The 21330-nt window shown below is 47.7% G+C and overlaps 1 protein-coding gene across 1 annotated transcript in view; it reads left to right on the forward strand.

Annotated features, from left to right (window-relative positions):
* The first annotated feature begins 1185 nt into the window (after positions 1–1185).
* LOC132452603 (partitioning defective 3 homolog) overlaps positions 1186–21330 on the forward strand; it is an 83885-nt gene continuing 63740 nt past the window's right edge. The window contains exons 1-7 of the mRNA XM_060045289.1: positions 1186–1490; positions 2516–2599; positions 7824–7949; positions 11087–11356; positions 11621–11829; positions 17032–17171; positions 17698–17826. Of these exons, the coding sequence (XP_059901272.1) occupies positions 1402–1490; positions 2516–2599; positions 7824–7949; positions 11087–11356; positions 11621–11829; positions 17032–17171; positions 17698–17826 (1047 nt within the window). The 5' untranslated portion in view covers positions 1186–1401. The remainder of the gene's footprint in view (positions 1491–2515; positions 2600–7823; positions 7950–11086; positions 11357–11620; positions 11830–17031; positions 17172–17697; positions 17827–21330) is intronic.

Genomic DNA, 21330 nt, shown 5'->3' on the forward strand with positions numbered 1-21330 from the left:
GTTGAGGGGATGATGCATGTCTGGGGTGAGATGGATGAGACAGGGTTGGGTTTGGGCGGGGTTTAACCCATGATGGGGCACCCCCCACCACTGGAAGTCATCAGCATTCCCAATTGAAGATGAAGTCGTTCAACATCCCCTCCCCATCTCTCCTCATGAATGCAAATAGAGGGGGTAGGCTCCGGGGTTAAGCTCAACACCAGCTTGACGTGGCGCCCCTGAATTTCAGAGATAAATTAATGCATTTGAGTTGGTAGATATATTTGGTTGCTCTTGACATTCAACAGAGAAGGAGGGAACAGCAGGGACGGAGAGGAATGAAGGTGAGGAGTGAGGTTGGTTGGCATGGTAATAGCTGAAGTGTCGGATGCAAAATAAGCCTTGCATCCGACTTTTATTTTGTATTTGAGGGGCTGAAGTGTATCACCGATGCATGGTGTGACCCACACAAAAACACGCACTGGCACAAACTCTTAGCACTTTGCTATCTAACATCGTGTGGCTGACCCTCTCTAAAAGATCAGTCTTTTAGAGAGGGACCTGGCCTCTCTAAAAGACTGATCCTCAGCTGCCCCGACATTTTTTGGCTCAACTTTTGTGCAACTGCAGGAGATGACGTTTCACAAGGATGTCTTCACCAGATGTTGACTTTTAGGCAAATCTAGTGTTGGAAAACGCCTCCATTATACTCTGCACAAAGCGCGACACAAAGATTGGTCGAGGGTCATAATACACAAGCACACATGAATCCCAGCAGAGAAAAGCGAGAGAGAGAGAGAGAGAGGGAGAGGGAGAGAGAGATTCCGTTGGCTCTCATCCAAATGTGCTTTTGAGTTTGAGGGGTCCGTTGGCATGATGATCAAGGCCGCAGCCATCCAACCAGCCCCTGGGCTTGGCGGCTGATTAAACCCTAATGTCCTCCAATCGCATCACCCCTCAGACCGGCCGGGGCCCACGCCAGCCCCTACGGATAGACCACAAGGCATCGATTGTGACGGGGTGGTGGACATGTGGTGGACCCTGGGATGGCTGAGGGGAGGTGGCGGCGGTCAAGGCATGCCTGGGGCTAGGGATGTCACGGCTTGGCTGCTGGCCATTGAGAGCTACTGCCTCTGTCCGGAGTCTTTCTATTGCCCAAAGCCCCGTCGGGTGTCAAATCGTGGTGGCCATTGCTCTGCCCGGAAGGGGATTGGATTGAAAGCCATTTGAGATAGATGCAAAATAAAGACGGTGAGCAGAAGAGATGATCCAGACATGGATGTTGTTCAGTCATCTCCACTGTCTCTCCAACGCTAATATAAAAAGATTGTATTTTGTTCCTCATTTCTGTCATTTCTTTCATTGTTCTTCTTTCTCTCCCTTTCTCTACAGGAAGAGGACGAGGAAGGGGAAGTGGAGCACATGAGGAAGGACGAGGGGAGGAATGGACGGATAGAGCCGTTGGGAAGGGCGGACTCGTCGCTGGAACACGCCGCCATGTTGGGTTTAGAGTGAGTCGCCCGGACAGCTCTCCAACTGTCAGCCAACTGATGTCACTGAGCGCCAAGTCTTTACCCAGTCAGGGGGATGCAAATTAGATACTTTAATCCACTAGTTTACACTGTGAGGCCTTTGAGGTACCACGTTAACAGATACACAGGCACACACTTGCACACACACACACACACACACACACACACACACACACACACACAGGCACACAGGAACACACACACACACACACACACACACACACACACACACACACACACACACACACACACACACACACACACACACACACACACACTTAGCGATGGCATTACGTTTATCCCAAACGAGAAACCTTTGCCTTCAATTACACGAACACACACACACACAAATGCATGTACATACAAATAGAATCACACACACAGTAAGAAATGTCATCATATATAGCTCTAACGAGGAACCTTTACCATCAAACACACACACAGACACACACAGACACACACACACACACACACACACACACACACACACACACACACACACACACACACACACACACACACACACACACACACACCTCTGTTTTGATCTCCAGCTGTCTCCCTTTGCCCGGTCACATCTGTAATCTAAACAAATGAGTCCCCTCCCTCCGCACACATCTTTCAATTAATCCCTCCTCCTTAACTGTCACGTTCTGATCTTAATCACTTAATTGGAGCCTCAGTTCGGGGGGCCCTTCATCGACCCCCGGGGGGTCAGCAAGCCTGACTGCTATAATGGATGACGGTGTTTAAATGGAACCCGAACAGGACTGGATGGAGGGGGGGAAGCTCTAACACAGACCCAAACAATTTGGTCCCTTATGTTGTGGGGTCACGATGCCCGTGTACGCCTCCCCCTCTAATACTTAATATGTTTTCTCATGCATTTATGCAATCTCACCCCTTTCCACCCCTCTCTCCTGTCTTTGTTGTCGCCCCTTCCCCCCCCCCCCTCCTGCCGCTCACCACCCACCCCCACCCGTGGCACCGCTCCATCACCGCAGTGCGATGCTGAAGCCGGTGGAGGTGGGCAACGAAGGAGGGCCCCTGGGGATCCACGTGGTGCCGCTCAGCTCTGTGGACATCAGGTAACGCACGTCAGTCCCGTCATACGTCGTCAGCAAGGGTAGGACTAATAACGCAGAGAGAAAAGGGAGGACGACGATGACCTCGTTTGACAATAGCAGAAAGTCTGAGATTTTTGTTTTGGTTGTTGTTAGATCCAATTGAGTTTGGCTTGAGAAAGTGTATGTGCCGCTGCATATTCTTTCTCTCCGAAAGCCTCAAGCGAAAGCCACGACAAAGGTGTACCCTGTTTTTTCAGTTGATTTTTTTATTGTGTTTGTGAATGCAGAGCCTGCAATATGAGTCATTTCTTGCGGTAGGACAATGTGCAATATAGAATAATAGAAATAAAGTTTCCCTGCTCGTGGCCATGGGAGCTGGTCGGTCTCACTGCTGTAATACGTCCCATGGATCCTTTCCCACAAACCCACTAAGCCTAGATACTTTCCCTGATGTTTTTCTGTTCTATTTGTTTCTATATTCTCTCTCTCTGTCTCTGTCTCTCTCTATCTCTTCCTCTTTTTCACTTTTTTGCCAGCTCTTTCCATGGTCTATCCTCAGAAGCCTAGCCTAAGGCAGCCATATTCACTGGCTCTGATTCTCTCGTCCTCTGATTCTTTTTCGTCCTCTCACATCCCCCTTTAATCTCATTTTCGTGGGGGACTCTACTGCCCAAACTCTGGCACTTATTGAACCTCCGGTCAGCCCTGGACTGCAGCCCTCTTCCAACCCCAGCTACTGGAACTCCTTCATGGTCTTCACAAAAATGTGCTTACTGCTCTGGACTGGGGACCAACCCCTTTTTGTCGTCTCATTGCGGTTTTAAACGGTATTCGCTCTCCCCCCCCCCCGGCCGGGGTCCAGAGGACACAACGGATGACTCACACCCTCCACAGTCCTTCTATTTCTCCTTTCTCTTTCTTTTCCCTTTATTTTTTTCTAACGGCCGAACCGTGATGACAAGAGAACACGAGGGCAGCGATGGCGTCTGAGTTTATAGGTATTCTGGTGGGGTGGTGGAAAAAACCTCACAAGATATAGAGGACAGAGGACATGGGCCCCAGCGTAATCAGACTAAAAGCCCCATGCACAGGCCAAGAAGTGCTGGCACGCCACCAAGACCAAACGAAAGCCCCTCCTCAGCACGGCGGGGAGAGGAGGGGGGGAAGGTGAAGAATCACAGGGGACAGGATGGGACAGGGGCTGGGTGCAGAGGAGACAGGGGGATGACATGAGATGCGTGGGGTGCCGCTAAGGCCTTTTGTCATTGGAGGACGATGACGGCGCATTAGTGGCTGCATGCGTGATGCTAATCCTGTTGGGATCTGTAAGGAAGTGTCAGGGAGCTATATTTAGACCCCCTTGACCCCCACACGTCAGACTCTCCCTTATCCTCGGTCGGCCAGCGGGACGCCTTGAGTTACCTTCATAGACACGCTCGCACACAAATACTTCTACACACACACACACACACACTTCTACGCATTCACACACACAAGGTCGTCATGAGATACGACCTTAGAAAATAAATATAATGCCTGATTTTTGCCGCGGTGACATCTTTGATCTAGAAACACCTCATCAAATCACAGTGTCTTTAAATCCAGACACACCTTTTATTCGTCCACGTTTACATGGAGAGCAAACATCTGGACGACCACGGTCACGGACAAACGAAAACGCACGATGCTGCATCCTAGTGCTGCGTGGCCACTAAAGTCCATCTCCCGTCCGCCAAGATGGACACTAATAGCAATCAGAGGCTTCAATTAGGCCCAGACATGATAAGAACGAGCGTCTGGCCAGCCGAACGATGCTAATGGCCCTGCCAGCTCTCTTCCTGTGCGCTGCAACTGCATGCAGAGGGGAGAGGGCTGGGCGGGGGAGAGGAGGCATTATGCTGGGCAGGCTGTCATTAGGCGTCTAGACCAGGGCCACTGGGGGTCAGGCGGGACAGCAACGCCCCGGCAGTCACACAAGAAGACACGGCAGCCTCTGTCCGCGGCTCCAATGGCTGCCACCGTTACCGCTCGGCTGCACCCAAAATGGACTCGCATTCCGCCATGAATGGGGGGGAGGATAAAGTGTGTGGAAAATCAGCATTTTGACACTCGCCGTAACCTGCTTGCATTACGCCGTGCACCAACATGCACACACAGACATACACAAAGACCAACAGGCTTTGATGTGTGCACAGCTAGAAATATATACACTCACATGAATCAACAATGGTGGGTACAATGACATACATCGCTGTGGGCACGTACGGGCCACGTTCTATATTATTTATTTCCCCCACGTCCCAGCCACACGCAGATGCATCCTGCTAATGAGCTCCTATTTCTACCGCCATTACATTTTTTTCATTCACTTAACGGTAAACAAACGACAGGCATAATTGCGGCACTTCAAGTGGATCTTGATTGCGTTATTATTTCATTAAAGGCAGCGGCAGAGGACAGCAGGTGCCCCACCCCCTATACCCCTTCCCCCCCCCCCCCCCCCCCACGCCTTCCAAACCCCAATCCGGAACGCTGGGAATATCAGGAAGGCTGATTGTGAAGGACCTCACGTCTCCTGATGTCCTCGTGCAGAGGACAAACTCAAGGACAAAAGCAAGGACGTTGCCTTGTCCTTGGTGTGGCTGTATTCAGCCAATCCCTTTTGGACGTATCCAAAGAAACAACAGAAATTGGTCAGTGCGTGGTTGGGTTCGGCGACACAAAAATACAATGCCTTGCATTGCTCGGTTCAAAGGGACACGAGACATGTATTCTGTGATAGTGAAAAATGTCTGGATAAAGACGTGTTTTTTATGTCTTTTGTCATTCAAATACACGGCCAGTGCCCAAACCCTGAGACTGTGTTAAAAACGCCTCTTCGAATAAGAGGCTATTTTGATCCAACTTCGATATTTCTCAATCATCTCTAAGTACAAATCCCATTTTTTGTTTCAGTTATTTTCCAATTCCATCAGCAATATTGAAATAGAATTTGGAGAGGGACTTGGAGAGAGAGGGAGAAAGAGAGAGAGAGAAAACTAAAACTAGTGGATGCCAGTCGCTGGATTGACTGATGTGGGTGTTAAATCAAGCCATTGTCTGCTCCAGACCTCTAGACTACAACACCACCTCATCCATTGTCATTCACAGTCCCACTTCTGAATACTGATGGAAGACACACAGACACATACCCCCCCCCCCCCCCACACACACACACACGCACATACACACACACACACACACACACACACACACACACACACACGCGCACAACCACTAATACCACCATAACATTTCCACACACACACACACCACCATAGAAAGTCTTGTTCAACTAATGACAGACTCCATGCTAGCCTTCCACTTTACTGTATTTCTTTATTCATTTTATTCATTTTTTATTCACCTGACAACACGAAGAAAGGTCAAATCCTGTGTTTTTGAGATTGCTGCTAATGACATTGGCTCATGTAGTGACGTCATTGAGATTGGCACTGGCAAATACCCGCACATGCTGCTGTGTGTGTGTGTGTGTGTGTGTGTGTGTGTGTGTGTGTGTGTGTGTGTGTGTGTGTGTGTGTGTGTGTGTGTGTGTGTGTGTGTGTGTGTGTGTGTGTGTGTGTGTGTGTATCCATGCTCTATTGTGGCTGGTGGGGAAACAAACACATTTTTTTGTTTGTTTCATTTCGTTAAGTACTTGGGAAGATCATGCCTGCTTTCAGTTGATATCCACCCACATCTACATGTTTGTGTGTGAGAGTGTGTGTGATGCTAAACACAACACCACACGCACTCACACACACACACACACAGTCGCATCACAACACTATCGCACATTATAACACTATCGCATTGCAACACTATCACAATATAGTTTAAGCCCCCATCACTCTTACAAACTTATCAATACCAACTTTTCTGTCAGTTGTGCTTTTTTATGTTTCGGGGGAGGGGTGGGGGTTAATCATTGGGCACCAAGCAGTGTCGTCAACGGCGAAGGCTTATCTGCCTGCCAGCTCATCCATCTGGTTCCACAGGCGTCATCGTTCCCCACGGTACACATGGCAGTTTGTACTTTTATTTATTTTTTATTTCTGCTGTGCGAGCATGTGTCAGATCTCTACAGGTTATCCGCTGGGCCTAGTCAAAAGCCCATAGCATCTTTTTGATATATTTAAATAGAAGGTTGCAGGCATTGTGTGTGTGTGTGTGTGTGTGTGTGTGTGTGTGTGTGTGTGTGTGTGTGTGTGTGTGTGTGTGTGTGTGTGTGTGTGTGTGTGTGTGTGTGTGTGTGTGTGTGTGTGTGTGTGTGTGTTTGTTCGCACCTGTGTGTGTATATGTGTGTGTTTGTGTGTGTGCTAAAGGTTGCTACCTCGATTCATGTGGGGACTGCTGAGGTTGTCACCATGGCGGCGTATTGTTGTTCCCGCGTCTTCATCCCAGCACCAAAAGATCAGGCCTTAAGCTGCAGCCTGTGACGGCAGCATCAGCCCTGCTTTATGGTCTCTGAAGCCACGGCATCCAGCTATTCCTAGCCGGGTGTTTCTGTAATATAGCTGACGTGGGTCACAGCAGCAATACACTTCTATAGACACAGACAGACAGGAAGGGAATGCGGATGGGATAGGGTAGCAGGTAAGTCATGTTCTTAAGTCTGGGGCTCAGCTCACTCTCCTCTCTCACGCAGAGCAAACTGATATTTCCTTTTTTTGGATGTTTTTTTTTCGTACCCAGAATGCTTTTTTGGGGGGTTATGGAAACTGCAATAAAAGTATGAATAAGTTGTTTCCGCCATTGCTTGCATTTTACCATTAGTCCTCCAACCATCCATGCACAGCGAAAATGCAGACAAATATTAATATTAGCATAGGGTATTCAGTCTGCATGTGTTGATGTGTGTGTGTGTCCGCGCATGCTTGCAATACAATGCGTATATGCGTGCAATACCTTGCGTGTGTGCGTGCTTGCGTGCATGCACTACTTTGTGTGCGTGTGTGTGTGCGTGCATGCACAACCTTGCCCGAGCTTGTACTTGCCTGTATTCATCTATGGGCGTACTGTGATTGTTTGTTTGTATGCAGGTGCATTGGTCGTACAGTCTTGTCTAGTCTCGAGTTGGTATCTGTTATCATCATCAGCACATTGTCTGAAGAATGTAGGCGCTACAACCTATATGTCTCTGCATCTCCCATCAATAACGTCTTCCCTCTCTCCCCCCCCCCCCCCCCCCCCGCACCCCCCCCAGGACCAACGGCCTTCTGGTGAAGCGTCTGGAGCGGGGTGGCAAGGCCGAACAGGAGGGCCTGTTCCAGGAGAATGACTGCATCGTGCGCATTAACAAGGCGGACATTCGACACCTGCGATTCGAACAGTAAGTCCTGGTCGTCTGTTGGTGCAAAAACCCAACTGAAATCCTGCCCGCGAGTGCCGCGACTATTTTGAGTCCTCATTTCGAGGAATTATCTGTGACTTCCCCCCCACCCCCCGGCGTTCGCTGCAAATTCCCAAAGTGTGAGCTTCCTTCTGCAACAGTTTCCCTGCAGCTTCGAAAACTTTTCCTTGCCAACTTTTTGCTAGGTACATTTTAGACCTCGAAGCAACACTTTGCTATGAAGCTTATTTCTTTAATCCCCCTCCCACTGCGACAGGAAACTAAGTTGAGAACGTCCCTGCTGGTTAGCATTCGGTGTGACCACAAAGTCTGCATTAAACACTGAACAATAACGTTCAATATCAACGTTATACATCTCCCATAAAAGTGGATAGGATTCTGGACTGTAGCTTGAATTTGTCATTCATTATTTTGTCTGGAACCCTTTCAGCCCAGAGCTGTGCAGAGCTAGGCTTGGCTGTGGATTCCCTACTCTAATTTTTGTGTTTAATAGTGTTTATTTGTCTATTCCTGGAATTTATTGTTAGATTAATGTATTGTATACAGCTGCACAATGTCCCACTACTTGTGTAACTAGGTTATACACGCATAATATTTAATATATTTGAATTGTATTTACTATTGCTATTTGCTATTGAGTCAGTTAGAAGACACCTTCATCCAGTTAGGACATCCAGAGAGTTTCTTTCATAAAGGCATCTTGTTCAAGGATGCCTAAAGGCAGGCTTTGCTAATTGGGATTCAGACCTATAACCTTTTTGGCTGGGAATCAAACACCCCGACCACCATAAAATAAGGGAATGACCGCCAAGTCCGGATAGAGTGTAGCTCTGTCCATCTCCAATGAGACCGGCCCATAAGAGGTCTGGTTGACCCACAACGATCCACTACCAACGGTCTTATTCCAAACGGCCCACGTAGCTTAGCTTACCATTCAGCCGGATTGACTCACTGTCTTCTCTTTCCGAGATGCGAGAAAAGAAAGACTGATGATAGTCTGTCTGTAATGATGTCAGCCGATTGTTGTTTCTCTTTTGGAAACCAATCCCTTTCATTTGTTAAGACTTTGGTTTTCTTCTTTCTGTCTTTAGTTTTCTCATTACGACTCACTGTCAAAGGGCCAACGCTATTAACATACTTTTTAATATTCAATCTAGTGAGAATTTGTCTTTGTTTCATTAAATGTGTGTTTTCCTTCTTTCTTTTTAAATGCAATATTTGTCATTATCAAAGGTCCCAGCTGCCTGCAAACCTCCTCTGCTGTGAAAGAGGCTTACACGTCCAATCCACAAGGGAGCAATGTTTCGTAGTGTTCCGCAAGCAATTACAGACACAGACGCATATATAGACACACACGCACACACCCACACACACACACACAGAAATACACACACAGACACAGACACACGCACATACACACACACACACACACACACACACACACACACACACACGCACGCACACAGAGACAAACAAGCACACAGTCCTTACTGGTATGGAAATGCATTTAATGATTTCCCAGGAATATGAGGAGAAACAGAACTCAACTTTGCTCAACCTCTTCCACACCCGCAGACACACGCCGTCCCCACATTCCTCCGTCCATTCCTCCGTCTTGCTGATTGTGCTCCACCCAGGGAGACAGTTTAAAGTGATAGCCTGATCTCCTTGGATTGTTTTGCATGGGTAAATATTTTGGGGAGCTTAATCTTGCGGAATGTAATGATGCATTGATGGGGTAATTTATTATTCAATCAGTGGCTGATTGCTGGAGTGACACCGCTGTATGTTATTATATGCATTTGCAAAGCACTTATGCACACACCCACACACATGCATGCACACACAGACAGTCACGAACACACACACACACACACACACACACACACACACACACACACACACACACACACACACACACACACACACACACACACACACACCAACCATAAATATATGCCACCTGTGCGCCTGTTTGTGTTATTTCTACAAATTACCATAAAAATAATGCAGACTGAACGCGTCTCAAGTAGCGCAGCGCGGCGGCGCTTGCCTCGGTGACAGCGCTGAGAGAAAGCGTGCTCATTTTGTCGGGGGAGCCGCCCGGAGACCGCGAATAAAGTCATTTGGACGAGCTCGGATCCTGCGCACGCCGCCACACCGCTTCCGTGTGTACGGCGGCGGCAATGGCGGCGCTCGGAGAAAGAAAACCCTGGGGGGGGCGGCCTCTCTTCCCTCCGTGCCGCACCCCTGACTCTGGCGTCTCTCTATGAAGCCTATCTATATGCTAAGTATCTCCAGAAATCCCTGCTCTGAAACAGCTCTCTGGCAAGCGGCAACGGTCAATTCCCCGGGTTTAAGAAAGTACAAAGTCCCGCCGGTGACTGACTGATGTGATTTATTTCTTGGCTGATTTAGCTTTGATTGGGCTAATTAGCTCGTCTTGATGGCGGATGAGTAATTTCTTTGTTTTCTCTTAATGTGTAATCAGCCGTGGTGCACGTTATCGTCTGGGCTAATTAGCCAATCCCTGACAGCGGATGTGTTTTCTATATGCTTTGTTGACTCCCTCATCCTCCCTGTCAGGGAATGTTTGTCTGCTTACCTAACCGAGTCACAGGCCTGGAGGTGTACAGACAATGTTATGTAAAGTTATGTAAAGACTGCAGTAGAGGTTCCCTACTTTATTGGACTACTAGATAATGTCACTGACATTAGAGTTATCCCAGTGTTCTCTATGGCTTCACTGAGATGAGCTTTACCAACTTCCCCAAAGCCCTCCCCCTCTCTCGCTCTCTTACTTTTGCTCTCTCTCCAACACTACTCTCACTTTATCTCACTCGACAATCTTTCCGGCTACAGCCCTTAATGCCCTCGCACGGCGAGATAATGAGTGAGGGAGCAAGTGTACGAGTGAATGAGCAAGTGTACGGGTAAGTGATTGAGTGAGCGATGGAGTAAAAAATAAGTGCCCCGATGCTTTCAATTTCGCAAATTTTTCTGTCAGTTTTCCAAACCTCTCCATCGGGTTGAGACTTACATCTATTTATCCTAAGCCTCATCTCTCTGCACTCTATTCATCCCACTGACCCACCCTCCTCCTCCTCCTCCTCCAGAGCTCAGAACATGTTCCGGCAGGCCATGCGGACCCCGCGCATCCTCTTCCACGTGGTGCCGGCTGCCCTCAAGGCCCAGTACGAGATGCTGTCGGCCCCGGCCCCGGCCTCGCTCGCCTCGCCCACCTGCAACCGGGTCCGCTTCAGCCAGGACTCCCAGCGTCCGCCCGGCGACCGCTCCAGCGTGACCCCCCCGGGGGGCGGGGGCCTGGAGCGGGCCCAGCACAGGACGTCCCGCACCGGGCCAACCCCGAACGCCCCCAATCACAAGTGGGTCTGGCATGAGCATGAATCCGTCAGCTGAATATAGCATGTCGCTGTTTTATTGCGTTTTTTTTGGTCACGATTACAAATTAAACGTTGCTGGGTGCTTAACCGTCCAACATCACTGGACAATTATATTGAAAAAAAACGTAAGCTGACCTCCTGGACAGCAGCAGGCCGGGATGCGGCTATTAATCCAGCTATGAATCCAAATGAATGTGCTTTCCCACGAGCGCGACTGAGTAGAGATGTTGCTCTGCTGTGTTGAAGCAGCCACCAGCTCCCTCTGTCACGGAGCACCCCGGAGCCCGGACCCCGCTACTCCACCGGCCCCCCGGCGCTGGTGGTGCGGACACCCCCGGCCCCCCCGGCCCCCCCGGCCCCGTCGCCCTCCCTGCAGCGCAGGGTCAGCAGCAGCCTCTCCACCGGCTCCTACTCCATCAAGTCCGGCCGCAGGCTCCATGTGAAGCTGAGGAAAGGTCTGTCCACGTTGACCTGTCCGTATCCCTCATCTCTCCTGCTATGTGTCTTTAGTGACCTACTGGTCTATCTCTCACCAATCTATGGATCTCTCTGTCTTTATATCCCTCTATCAATCTTTTGATCATTCTATCTATGTATGTGTCTATCGATCTATTGATGGGTCCGTCTCTCTCGATATGTACATTTATGCAACAGTTAGATCCGACCAAGTCATTTGATTGGACAAGAGGCATTCCATGAGTGCTGGAATAGAGTATAGCAGCACTGATATATATATTTTGATCTACTGATCTATCTATCTCTATATCTATACATCTATTGATCACTATCCTTTAATATCTCTGTATCAATCTATTGATTGGTCCATCTGTGTCTTTCTATATATCTCTATATATTGATCTAATGATAGGTCCATCTTTCTCTATAAACCTCCATCAATCTATTGATCCCTCTATCCATTTGTCTGTCCCTTTTGTTTATCCCGTCATGTTTATCTGTTTGTCTGCCAGGAAATCTGATGTCCATGATTCTCTCTTGAATTTGAGTGTGTGGTTTCATGGACCATAGTGTGTGTTTTATTACCATGATTCTGTAGTATGGTTGGGACCTGCCACCACACTGTTTGTGGTTCAGCTATCGTACCGAAGCTCACCATTAACTATAATATGATGTTATGATGCTGGTTATGTTGTGGGTCTCTTTCCCATTCACCCTGACTGCCGCTGCTGTTTTTTATTTTCAGCCTCTCCTTTTCTGTCTCTCTCTCTCTCGCTCTCTCCTGTTTCCCTCTCTCCGTCTCGATCTCTCTCTATCTTTCTATCTTTCTTTCTCTGCCTCAATTCAAAAGAGCTTTATCGACAATGAAAATAAACATTGCCAAGCAGATGATAAATGACACCAAAAATTAGCAACAAGACATGGAAATATAAACAACTTTTAGAAAAGTCACATACATGCGGTCATAACTACCATTTATAGCATGCATCTGTCTATGTCTCTTCCTTCCTCTTTATCTTGCTTACTCCCTCGTCTTCATCTCCTCCTCCCTCTGTATCTCTGTTACTCCCCTAGTCTTCATCTGCTCCCCCTGTCTCTCTGTTACTCCCCCTGTCTCCATTTCCTCTCTCTCTCTCTCTCTCTCTCTCTCTCTCTCTCTCTCTCTCTCAGCTCGCTGTCACCAGTTGCAGGGGGCAGATGTTGTGCTTGGGAAAGTTGGCATCGGGGGGAGGGTATTTTGCGACGGTGCCCTGGGACTGGGGGTGTTGTTTGGCATGTGAGGACGTTGAAGCAGGCCAAACGTTGAACAAGCTCCCAACAGCAGTGCAGTCACAAGCCACCGTAATATGTCTGCACAGGTCCCCAGTGGGGGGGGGGGGGGGGGGGGGGAAGGAGAGAGAGAGAGAGAGAGAGAGAGAGAGAGAGAGAGAGAGAGAGAGAGAGAGAGAGAGAGAGAGAGAGAGAGAGAGAGAGAGAGAGAGAGAGAGAGAGAGAGAGAGAGAGAGAGAGAGAGCGCGCTATTCTGGCATGCAGCGGTGGCCACCAGTTGAGACCGCTCTATTATACAATGAAGTGTAAGTCTTTTAGAAGCTTTTACCCCCACTGCCTTTACCCTCACTCACCCCACATCCCCATCCCCGCCCATCTTGTTGAGTTGCTGGTTAGGGAGCCAAGGGTAAGAAGAGGAGGAGAAGGATGAGAAAAAGAAAGGTGTTAGAGTGAAAGAGAGAGAGACAGAGACAGAGAGACCCTAACCAGGAACATTGTTTATTGTCAATGTTAAGTGCTTGAATGCAGTTCTCAAACCACTCTCTTGCAGAGTGTCAGCGGGAACTTTCGAGATTATAATGGGTCATAATTTAGCATTGCCGGTACAGGGGAGAAAAAAAGCACAGTGTACGAATTTTCCCGAAACCTTTTTGTAAAGGTCAAGCATGAACAATTTGAGGCTTAACCTGCCAAAGTCAAAAGACAAACTGACTTGAGAACTACAATAATTTCAATAATTACAATAATTTCATAGAATTTCCGGGGCCACTTATGTACTTTGGGATTCTCAGTCTTCAGGGGGTTTACCTTTACATCTCCGATTGCTCTAATCATTTTGATTTGGCCCTAAGTGCGTCTGTGTCTCTCCGTAACAGAAGCAGATCCATGCATGGCAAATTAACAAGAGTGCCTTAATCAAATAATGCAGTCGAAAGAACGGACATATGCAGCCCATTAGATCTCATTCTAATGTGCCTCTGCCTGTCCTCGTGTTTGCCGTTTTAATTGGCTTATCGGTTGCCAGATTCCGACTAATCCAGCAAAGGGATACAATTACTTTCATTCTGCTCGTCCATGGCCCCAAAATAAAGACGTCAGCAGTTAATTACCACAGGCCTATTAGAGGCGCATTCTTCTAATTGACCCGATTGGAGGCTGTTAATGGCAGAGATCTTCTAATGAGAGTCAGTTTGATTCTGCTCAGCGGGGTGCGTTCTGGCTGAGGAGGGAGTGGACCACGTGATAAAGTGCCATGGGGGTGACATCAAATAGCCCTGTGTCTTAGAATTCCGACCCCCCCCCCCCACACACACACACACACACACACACCCTAACCTTCACACTAAGGGCCAGCCCTACATTATGTATTTATTTCAAGGGGTGATTAGCATTCTACTCACTGCATCTGCAGGCCAATGCTTTAAAAGAGTAAACTTTTTTACAGTTCAACTTCTTTTTCCCCTTCCCTGTCACCGCGGTTGTTAGCAGCATTTTATTTTTAAACACCTTTCTGCCGGTTTGTACAAAGGTGAAACCAGCCATAATGTGAGTGTTCAGGCACCTCTCCTCCTCTCCCTCCTCTCTGATCCTTTCTGGTCTTTTCGTGATTCTGGGGGGTGTAAACAGCACACCTTGTCTGTAAGAGCTGTCAGATACTTTGACAGCCAGACTGTCAAGACGGGGCAAAAAAAGGAAAAAGGAACTAGGTCATGATGAGCCATTAGACTAGCTGACAGCCCTGTGAAATGAGCAGCTTCTGCTCTGACGTGAATGCTAATCACCATCGTGAGCGCCAGCCCAAGACTTGGACGCCATCGCTCGAAAATGCCAACGGCTCGGCCGCATTCCAAATCCGTCTCTCTCGATCACATCTTACTCTTTTCCTTATGACTCATCTTTTTCCTCAGTTTCCGGGATGTTGTGCTTATTTTTTATAAAAAGATAAAAAGTAACCCCTCAAATAATAACTTGACTAGCGCTAACAATTTTGTTTTAGCATGCCTCATCCTGTAGCCATGACATTTGAAGAGCCGTTTTCTTGCTTTCATTTGGCAAATGCAGCCCTGGAAGCTGGAAAAGGACAGGTCATGGACCCTCCACGTTCTCCATTATTCAATTTGAATCCCTTTTCTAGATGAACAATTCATATTCATTTAATGAGGCACCGAAGGTCTTCGTCTTTGGTTTGTTTTCGAGCTAAAGGTAACGCAGCACTTTTCATGATCCAGGAAGGAACAAATACGTTCCTTCCATCCTGATGTCTGCTATTTTTATTCAAATGGCCGCCTGTCAGAGGAGTACCAGTGTTTGAGCTTTCACTTGAAAAAGAAGAAACACAAAAAGGATCAGTGCTTGGTTCTGCATGGATAGACACACATTTACCTATTCAGTGATTGTACTCTTTTACATCACTTTTCCATATAGATAAACAGATTGGTCTTGTAGATTTTTTTTAAGTCATGCTTAGGAATTCAAAAAACCCTACATGGCGGCTCAGATTCCTTCAGAGAAGGAAGTCACTGTATCAATAAATCATTCAATGATATGAAAGGGAGTTGGAGTGTATGATTTCAGAAACGCTTTTCAGAAACAGTGTTTTCAGAGAATTATGACGGTTAATTGGAAAGTATTTTCTTTCATTCTGCTGTGCTTAAAGCATTCGGTCCCTTGTGCCTATTCTGGGCCCTTATACTTATAACTGGTGTTTAATCAGACCATTGCTTGTGACATGTGGCTTTGCAGTCCGCATGCATTTATCATAAACACTCAATTTTGGTTTGTGGAATTCTATATTTGCAGTGAGGGACATATGTCAGCAACGTTTTTTTGAAGTCCAAAATATTTGACAACCACACCCTTCAAGCATAGCCACGGATGGAAATACGTCTGTTTATTAAGAGGTTTATGCATGAGGTTTGGAGCACGTCTATACTTTTACCCATACATATTGCAGACATTTATAATGAAAGGGGAATTTCAATAATGGATTGGATAGATTTATTTTCTTCTTAATTCACATCACAGTGCAACAGTTCCTAGGCCAAATGTCGGGAAATGTATAAACCAACATCTGTTAAGGCAGTTTTTTTTTCAGCATAAATAATGGATGACATATGATGTCATTTAAATAAAATACATATGAAAAAATAAATTCTCGAAACCATGCTATACCTCATTCAGCCATCAGAAATAAGTTAGTCAAGTTATTAGTCAAATTAGTCAAGACTATTGTGATATAGTGAGTCTTCGAGTACTGTTGCTGCATAGTGGAGAATACTGTATAGTGCAATGTAGTGTATTCTTGCCTTGCTTTACTTATTACTAATAACTAAGGAGAGCTTTTGTGCAATAAATTACATACCAAAGCCTCAAGGCCATTGGTCTTGAATCAAAGTTCTGAAGTGCATACGTTTCTAGGTAGCCCTTTACCTCACCCTTTTCTTCCGTCATCTCGGATTCAGGAGTCCTATACTAGGTTATAGCAGAACTTCTGGGCGAGACAGAAGCTTTTGCTGGAAACTAATAACTCAAGGGGTGGACTTACGCCATGTTTCCTGTGTTTTTTTCACAGCTATGCATGAATAGAAAGTGATCCGCGAAAGTAGACGAAGCCTTCAGATGGGAATTTTAATTTGTTTATATCTACAGTGGCCACTCTTCACAGTGTTTATTTGGCAGTGCTAACAGTTAACCCGCATCCAGCAACATGATTTGGTCGAAACGAATATGAACCGAACGACAAAGAAAGACCCGTTCACTCAAATTGTAGCACGTCTGCCTTCAGACTTTTGATTAGTAATCTTAAATCTGATTTGTGAGACATCCGTTTCTGGGATGTGGAGTAGTAGGGCAGATGCAAAAACAACCATCCCTACAGATATCCACCCCCCCATCACATGCCATGACCTCTCTTTTCTCCTCTGATCCCCCAGGTCCCGAGGGCCTTGGCTTCAGCATCACCTCCAGAGACGTCCCCATCGGCGGCAGCGCCCCCATCTACGTCAAAAACATCCTCCCACGTGGCGCTGCCATCCAAGATGGCCGCCTGAAAGCTGGTGACAGGCTGTTAGAGGTAACTCGCCCTGAAATTGCGTCACCACATGTTGACCGCAAACTCTCTCGCTTTGAAGCGATTATGGACGTCCGTGTGTAATTTGTGAGGGCCTGGCTCTTTAGAAGAATCGAATTGGCCTGCGTTCTTTTAAGACTTAATCTGAGAGAGCTTTTTTGTTGAAACAACTGAGTCATGTGTGTTCCCTTTGGGCGCAGCAATTAAACCCTGGCGATGAATCGCTGAAGAAATGCAGTTACACAAACAATATTTGATTATAGCGCACTCGGCCCGACATATGATTCGGAGTCTGTTCTCTCTGGGAGGAAACGGCCCATATTTAATGACAGCTGCTATCAGCTTTGGGAATAATAAGTAAAGGTTATGTGTTGCGTGCACATTTGATTCATGTCATTGAAACTGTATTTAAAATGATCTTTTAGCACACGTTCGTGTCTCTCAGTGTGTGGAATGGTTGCTAACATCTCTGTGTGTGTGTGTGTGTGTGTGTGTGTGTGTGTGTGTGTGTGTGTGTGTGTGTGTGCAGGTGAACGGTGTGGATCTCACCGGTAAGAGCCAGGAGGAGGTGGTGGCCCTGCTCCGTGCGTCCCCCATGGAGGGGACAGTGGGCCTGCTGGTGCTCCGCCAAGAAGACCCCCTGCTGCCCAGAGAAGTGGTCAGTGTGTGACAACCCCCCCCCCCCACCCACCCACCCACCCCCATCCTGTCCCTTCTGCTACTACCGAACACCCCTGATCCCTTCCACACACACGCACACACAATATCTCACACACTCACACACACATACAGATGCAGATGTCCACTCACGCATACCCACACACTCATACAGAGACACACACACACATTACCACATGCAGATGCACACACACATGCAGACAGACGCACACACAAATGCAGGCACATCAACATAGATGCAGACAAACACACAAAATTACACAGTTAAACACACACACACATACACACACACACATGTGGCTTCTCTCTGCCAAAGCCTTCAAGCCACAGCCAAGCAACTGTAGTCAGTAGTCACCAATGAGCCACGTGTGGACACATGGAAAACAAGTAACTTTGTATGAACTTTGGATTGTAAACCGCACACTTTCCTTCTCTTTTGTTCTGTGTGATTATGCATGGACGGTGGAAGGGTGAGGTAGAACCCCACTGCGGTCACATTGACATGCAGCTGGCCCCGGTCAGCATGCCTTGGGTATCTGCCCTGTTTCTCTTTCGCTCCGCTCACACACGCGCACCACAAGCCATAGGCTGCCCTGTCCGCCGTGCCACAACCCCCGCCTTATTGCTGTTTGAGGAAGGGCTCGAGAGGAGTTCAGCCTAGTTAATATCACGGTTAGACCTGGGAGCAAGGTGATGTTTGTGTGTGTGTGCGTGCGTGCGTGTGTGTGTGTGCACGTGTGTGTGCGTGTGTGTGCGTGTGTGTGTGTGTGCGTGTGTGGAGATGGCTCAGAGGATAGTAAGGGGGACAGCTGGGCCGGCTGTTTCATCGGAGCAAACACCATTATCCCTGTCTGACCCGGGCCACCGCTGGACTCGGGTGGAGCAGATCCACCTCAGAGGACCGCCGGTGCCGGTACGACACGTACAACCGTCGTAACACCAAGCGCAGCGCCAACAGAAGGAAGTTCACATACACAAACACACACACACGCGCACTGTCCTCCACACATGCATGCCCACACCTACATTTGCACGCACTCACACTGCAATAGATGGACATATCAACGATAAGCAAGTGACTTTTTTTTTTTTAGATAAGCAGACGCGCGTACACACACACACACACACACACACACGTACACACGTACACACGTACTGAAGGAAACACATATAATTTACCCCAAATACACCGCTTTTGCACGTGCACATGCCCACTCTCTGACACAGTTGTGCACGAGGGGTGACATTGGCTGTCTGGCGACAGATGGTTGGGGGCGAGTGCCCTCCACATCCACACCTCCCCCCCGCCTCCTCGCCAAGCCTCCGTTTCGCGGCTCTGACAGCGGGCGCGGGACAGCGCAACACTTTGGCAGGCCAAGGCGCTCGCATGCCAACACCCCCGCCCCTCCCCCCGTCCCCCCCTCATCAGTGTGTGAGTGGTGACCGGGCACCTGGCCTCTTAACCCTGGCCCAGGAGCCGCGCAAGCTTGGGGAATAATGGTGTGAGGACCCGCCCTCCCCCTGGTGTAATGCGTTATGGTGATGTGGAATTGTGGGAGTAAATGTTATTCAGGTCTTGTATCTTCATCATTAGTATTGCTGGCTTTTGCTCTGTGTGTTTCACTCTGATTCTCTTCATGCCCTCCGTGTATCTGAAGCTTTTCATTTTACCAAAGTAGACCGAATTAATAAATGCTTGCTCAAGGGCAATTTGGCAGGGCAGGGAGAGACCTGGCGGCAGCGGTATCCAAGGTAATGCAATCACTAGCTAGTTGGTTGCGCAGGCTTTGTGACCAAATGCCAATGCGCCAGCCACGTACGATATTCATGGCGTCTTTCCAGCGGTGTGATGAGCGATGGCGTGGTTGATGGTGTTTTGCCGACAGAGATGAGCGTGTTGTGTGAAAATTGCGTGTCACCACTGCACCGCACTCGACTCCACTCTGTGGGGGGGGGTTGGGTAGGAGAGTTTGACGTCCTAGCTCCCTCAGATCCGTGGGCATGACACGATTAGAGATACTCATCGCTGCACCACTGTCCTAATGGTGTCTCTTCCTTTATCCCTCTCCCTTTCTGCCTCTCTCTGTCTCTCTATCTCTCTCTCTCTCCCCTTAAGTAACTTCCAATGGATGTGTGTGGTGAAGACTGCTGGTTCATGCTTCATTGCTTTCCTCCCCCTCTCTATCTCAAGTGATAATTCTCATTCTGTTGATGCCTTTCTCCCTTGGCTTGGTGCAGACACCTGCCGAATGCACCTACCACCTTTCCGTGTAGAGAGATCTTAATAGCATCGGACAGAGAGATCTAGGTAAAACATTACAATACAAAAATATGAAATTATGAGAGAGAGAGAGAGAGAGAGAGAGAGAGAGAGAGAGAGAGAGAGAGAGAGAGAGGGGCACATACACACACCACTGTATGCATTTGTTTGTGCATTTGACCACATGCGCCAGTCGCCCTATTTAATCAGTATCATCTGCCGCGAGGTGGAACACGTGTCACTGGCCTTCCTCTGGTGAACACGTCAGTTTCCGAGACAGACAGACAGACAGAGGATCTTTGTCTGAGTGACATCTTTTCTGCTGATGGCTAACGTCAGCTCTAAAAAGCTTCCCTCACTGTGTCCCTCATATATAGACCTGTGGTTGGTATATGACTAGAAGGATCAACCTTTAATTGTGCCTCCATCCATCCATTGATTAAAAGACCTATTCGCTCTTTTATTGATTATTTTCCTTATTGATACCTGCAGCTCTACAGACATCCTATTTTACCTAAAATGTATTTTACTGTTATATGACTGTGATGCAAGGCAGGGTATTGCAGTAGTCCCAACCCTAGGCTGTGTCAATACAATAACCTACCTTTTACATCATCTTTCTTGGCATGTCTATTTCTATTGTTCCCATCTTCCTCTGCCTCCATATCTCCTATTAGTATCTGCCTCTGATCCAAGGTTTGAGGTTATCGACAAACTTCCTTTTTTAGACTCCCCTTGTTTGACAGGTTGGAGCCAATTAGAGAGAGAGAGAGATGGAGAGGGAGCGATAGGGGAGGGGGTGAGAGAGGGAGAGAGAGCGATAGGTAGGGAGAGAGAGAGAGAGAGAAGTATGAGAGAGGGAGGAAGAAAGATATAAGAGAGTGAGACAGAGCGATAGGGAAAGAGAGAGAGATAGTATTTACAGGAGAAACAGTGTCCCCCACAGGACTGGAGTTGAACATGCAGCAACTCCTGCCATTCCTCACAACGGCCCCCCAAGTTGAACAGATTTGTATGAGATTAACAAGGCCAGTGAAGCCAGTTGTGAAAAAAGTAATGTTGATTGTCTATGGGGTCTCATCTCTGTTTAACCCAAGACAGGGTTTGACGAATGGCAGAATGAGGGCATTAATATGGAGCGGGTAGAGAGAACAGAGAGAGAGAGAGAGAGAGAGAGAGAGAGAGAATGTCAGAGATAGAGAAAATACATCATTAGATGAACAA

The sequence above is a fragment of the Gadus macrocephalus genome, chromosome 23 (assembly GCF_031168955.1).
Source record: "Gadus macrocephalus chromosome 23, ASM3116895v1".
In the NCBI taxonomy this organism is placed as follows: Eukaryota; Metazoa; Chordata; class Actinopteri; order Gadiformes; family Gadidae; genus Gadus; species Gadus macrocephalus.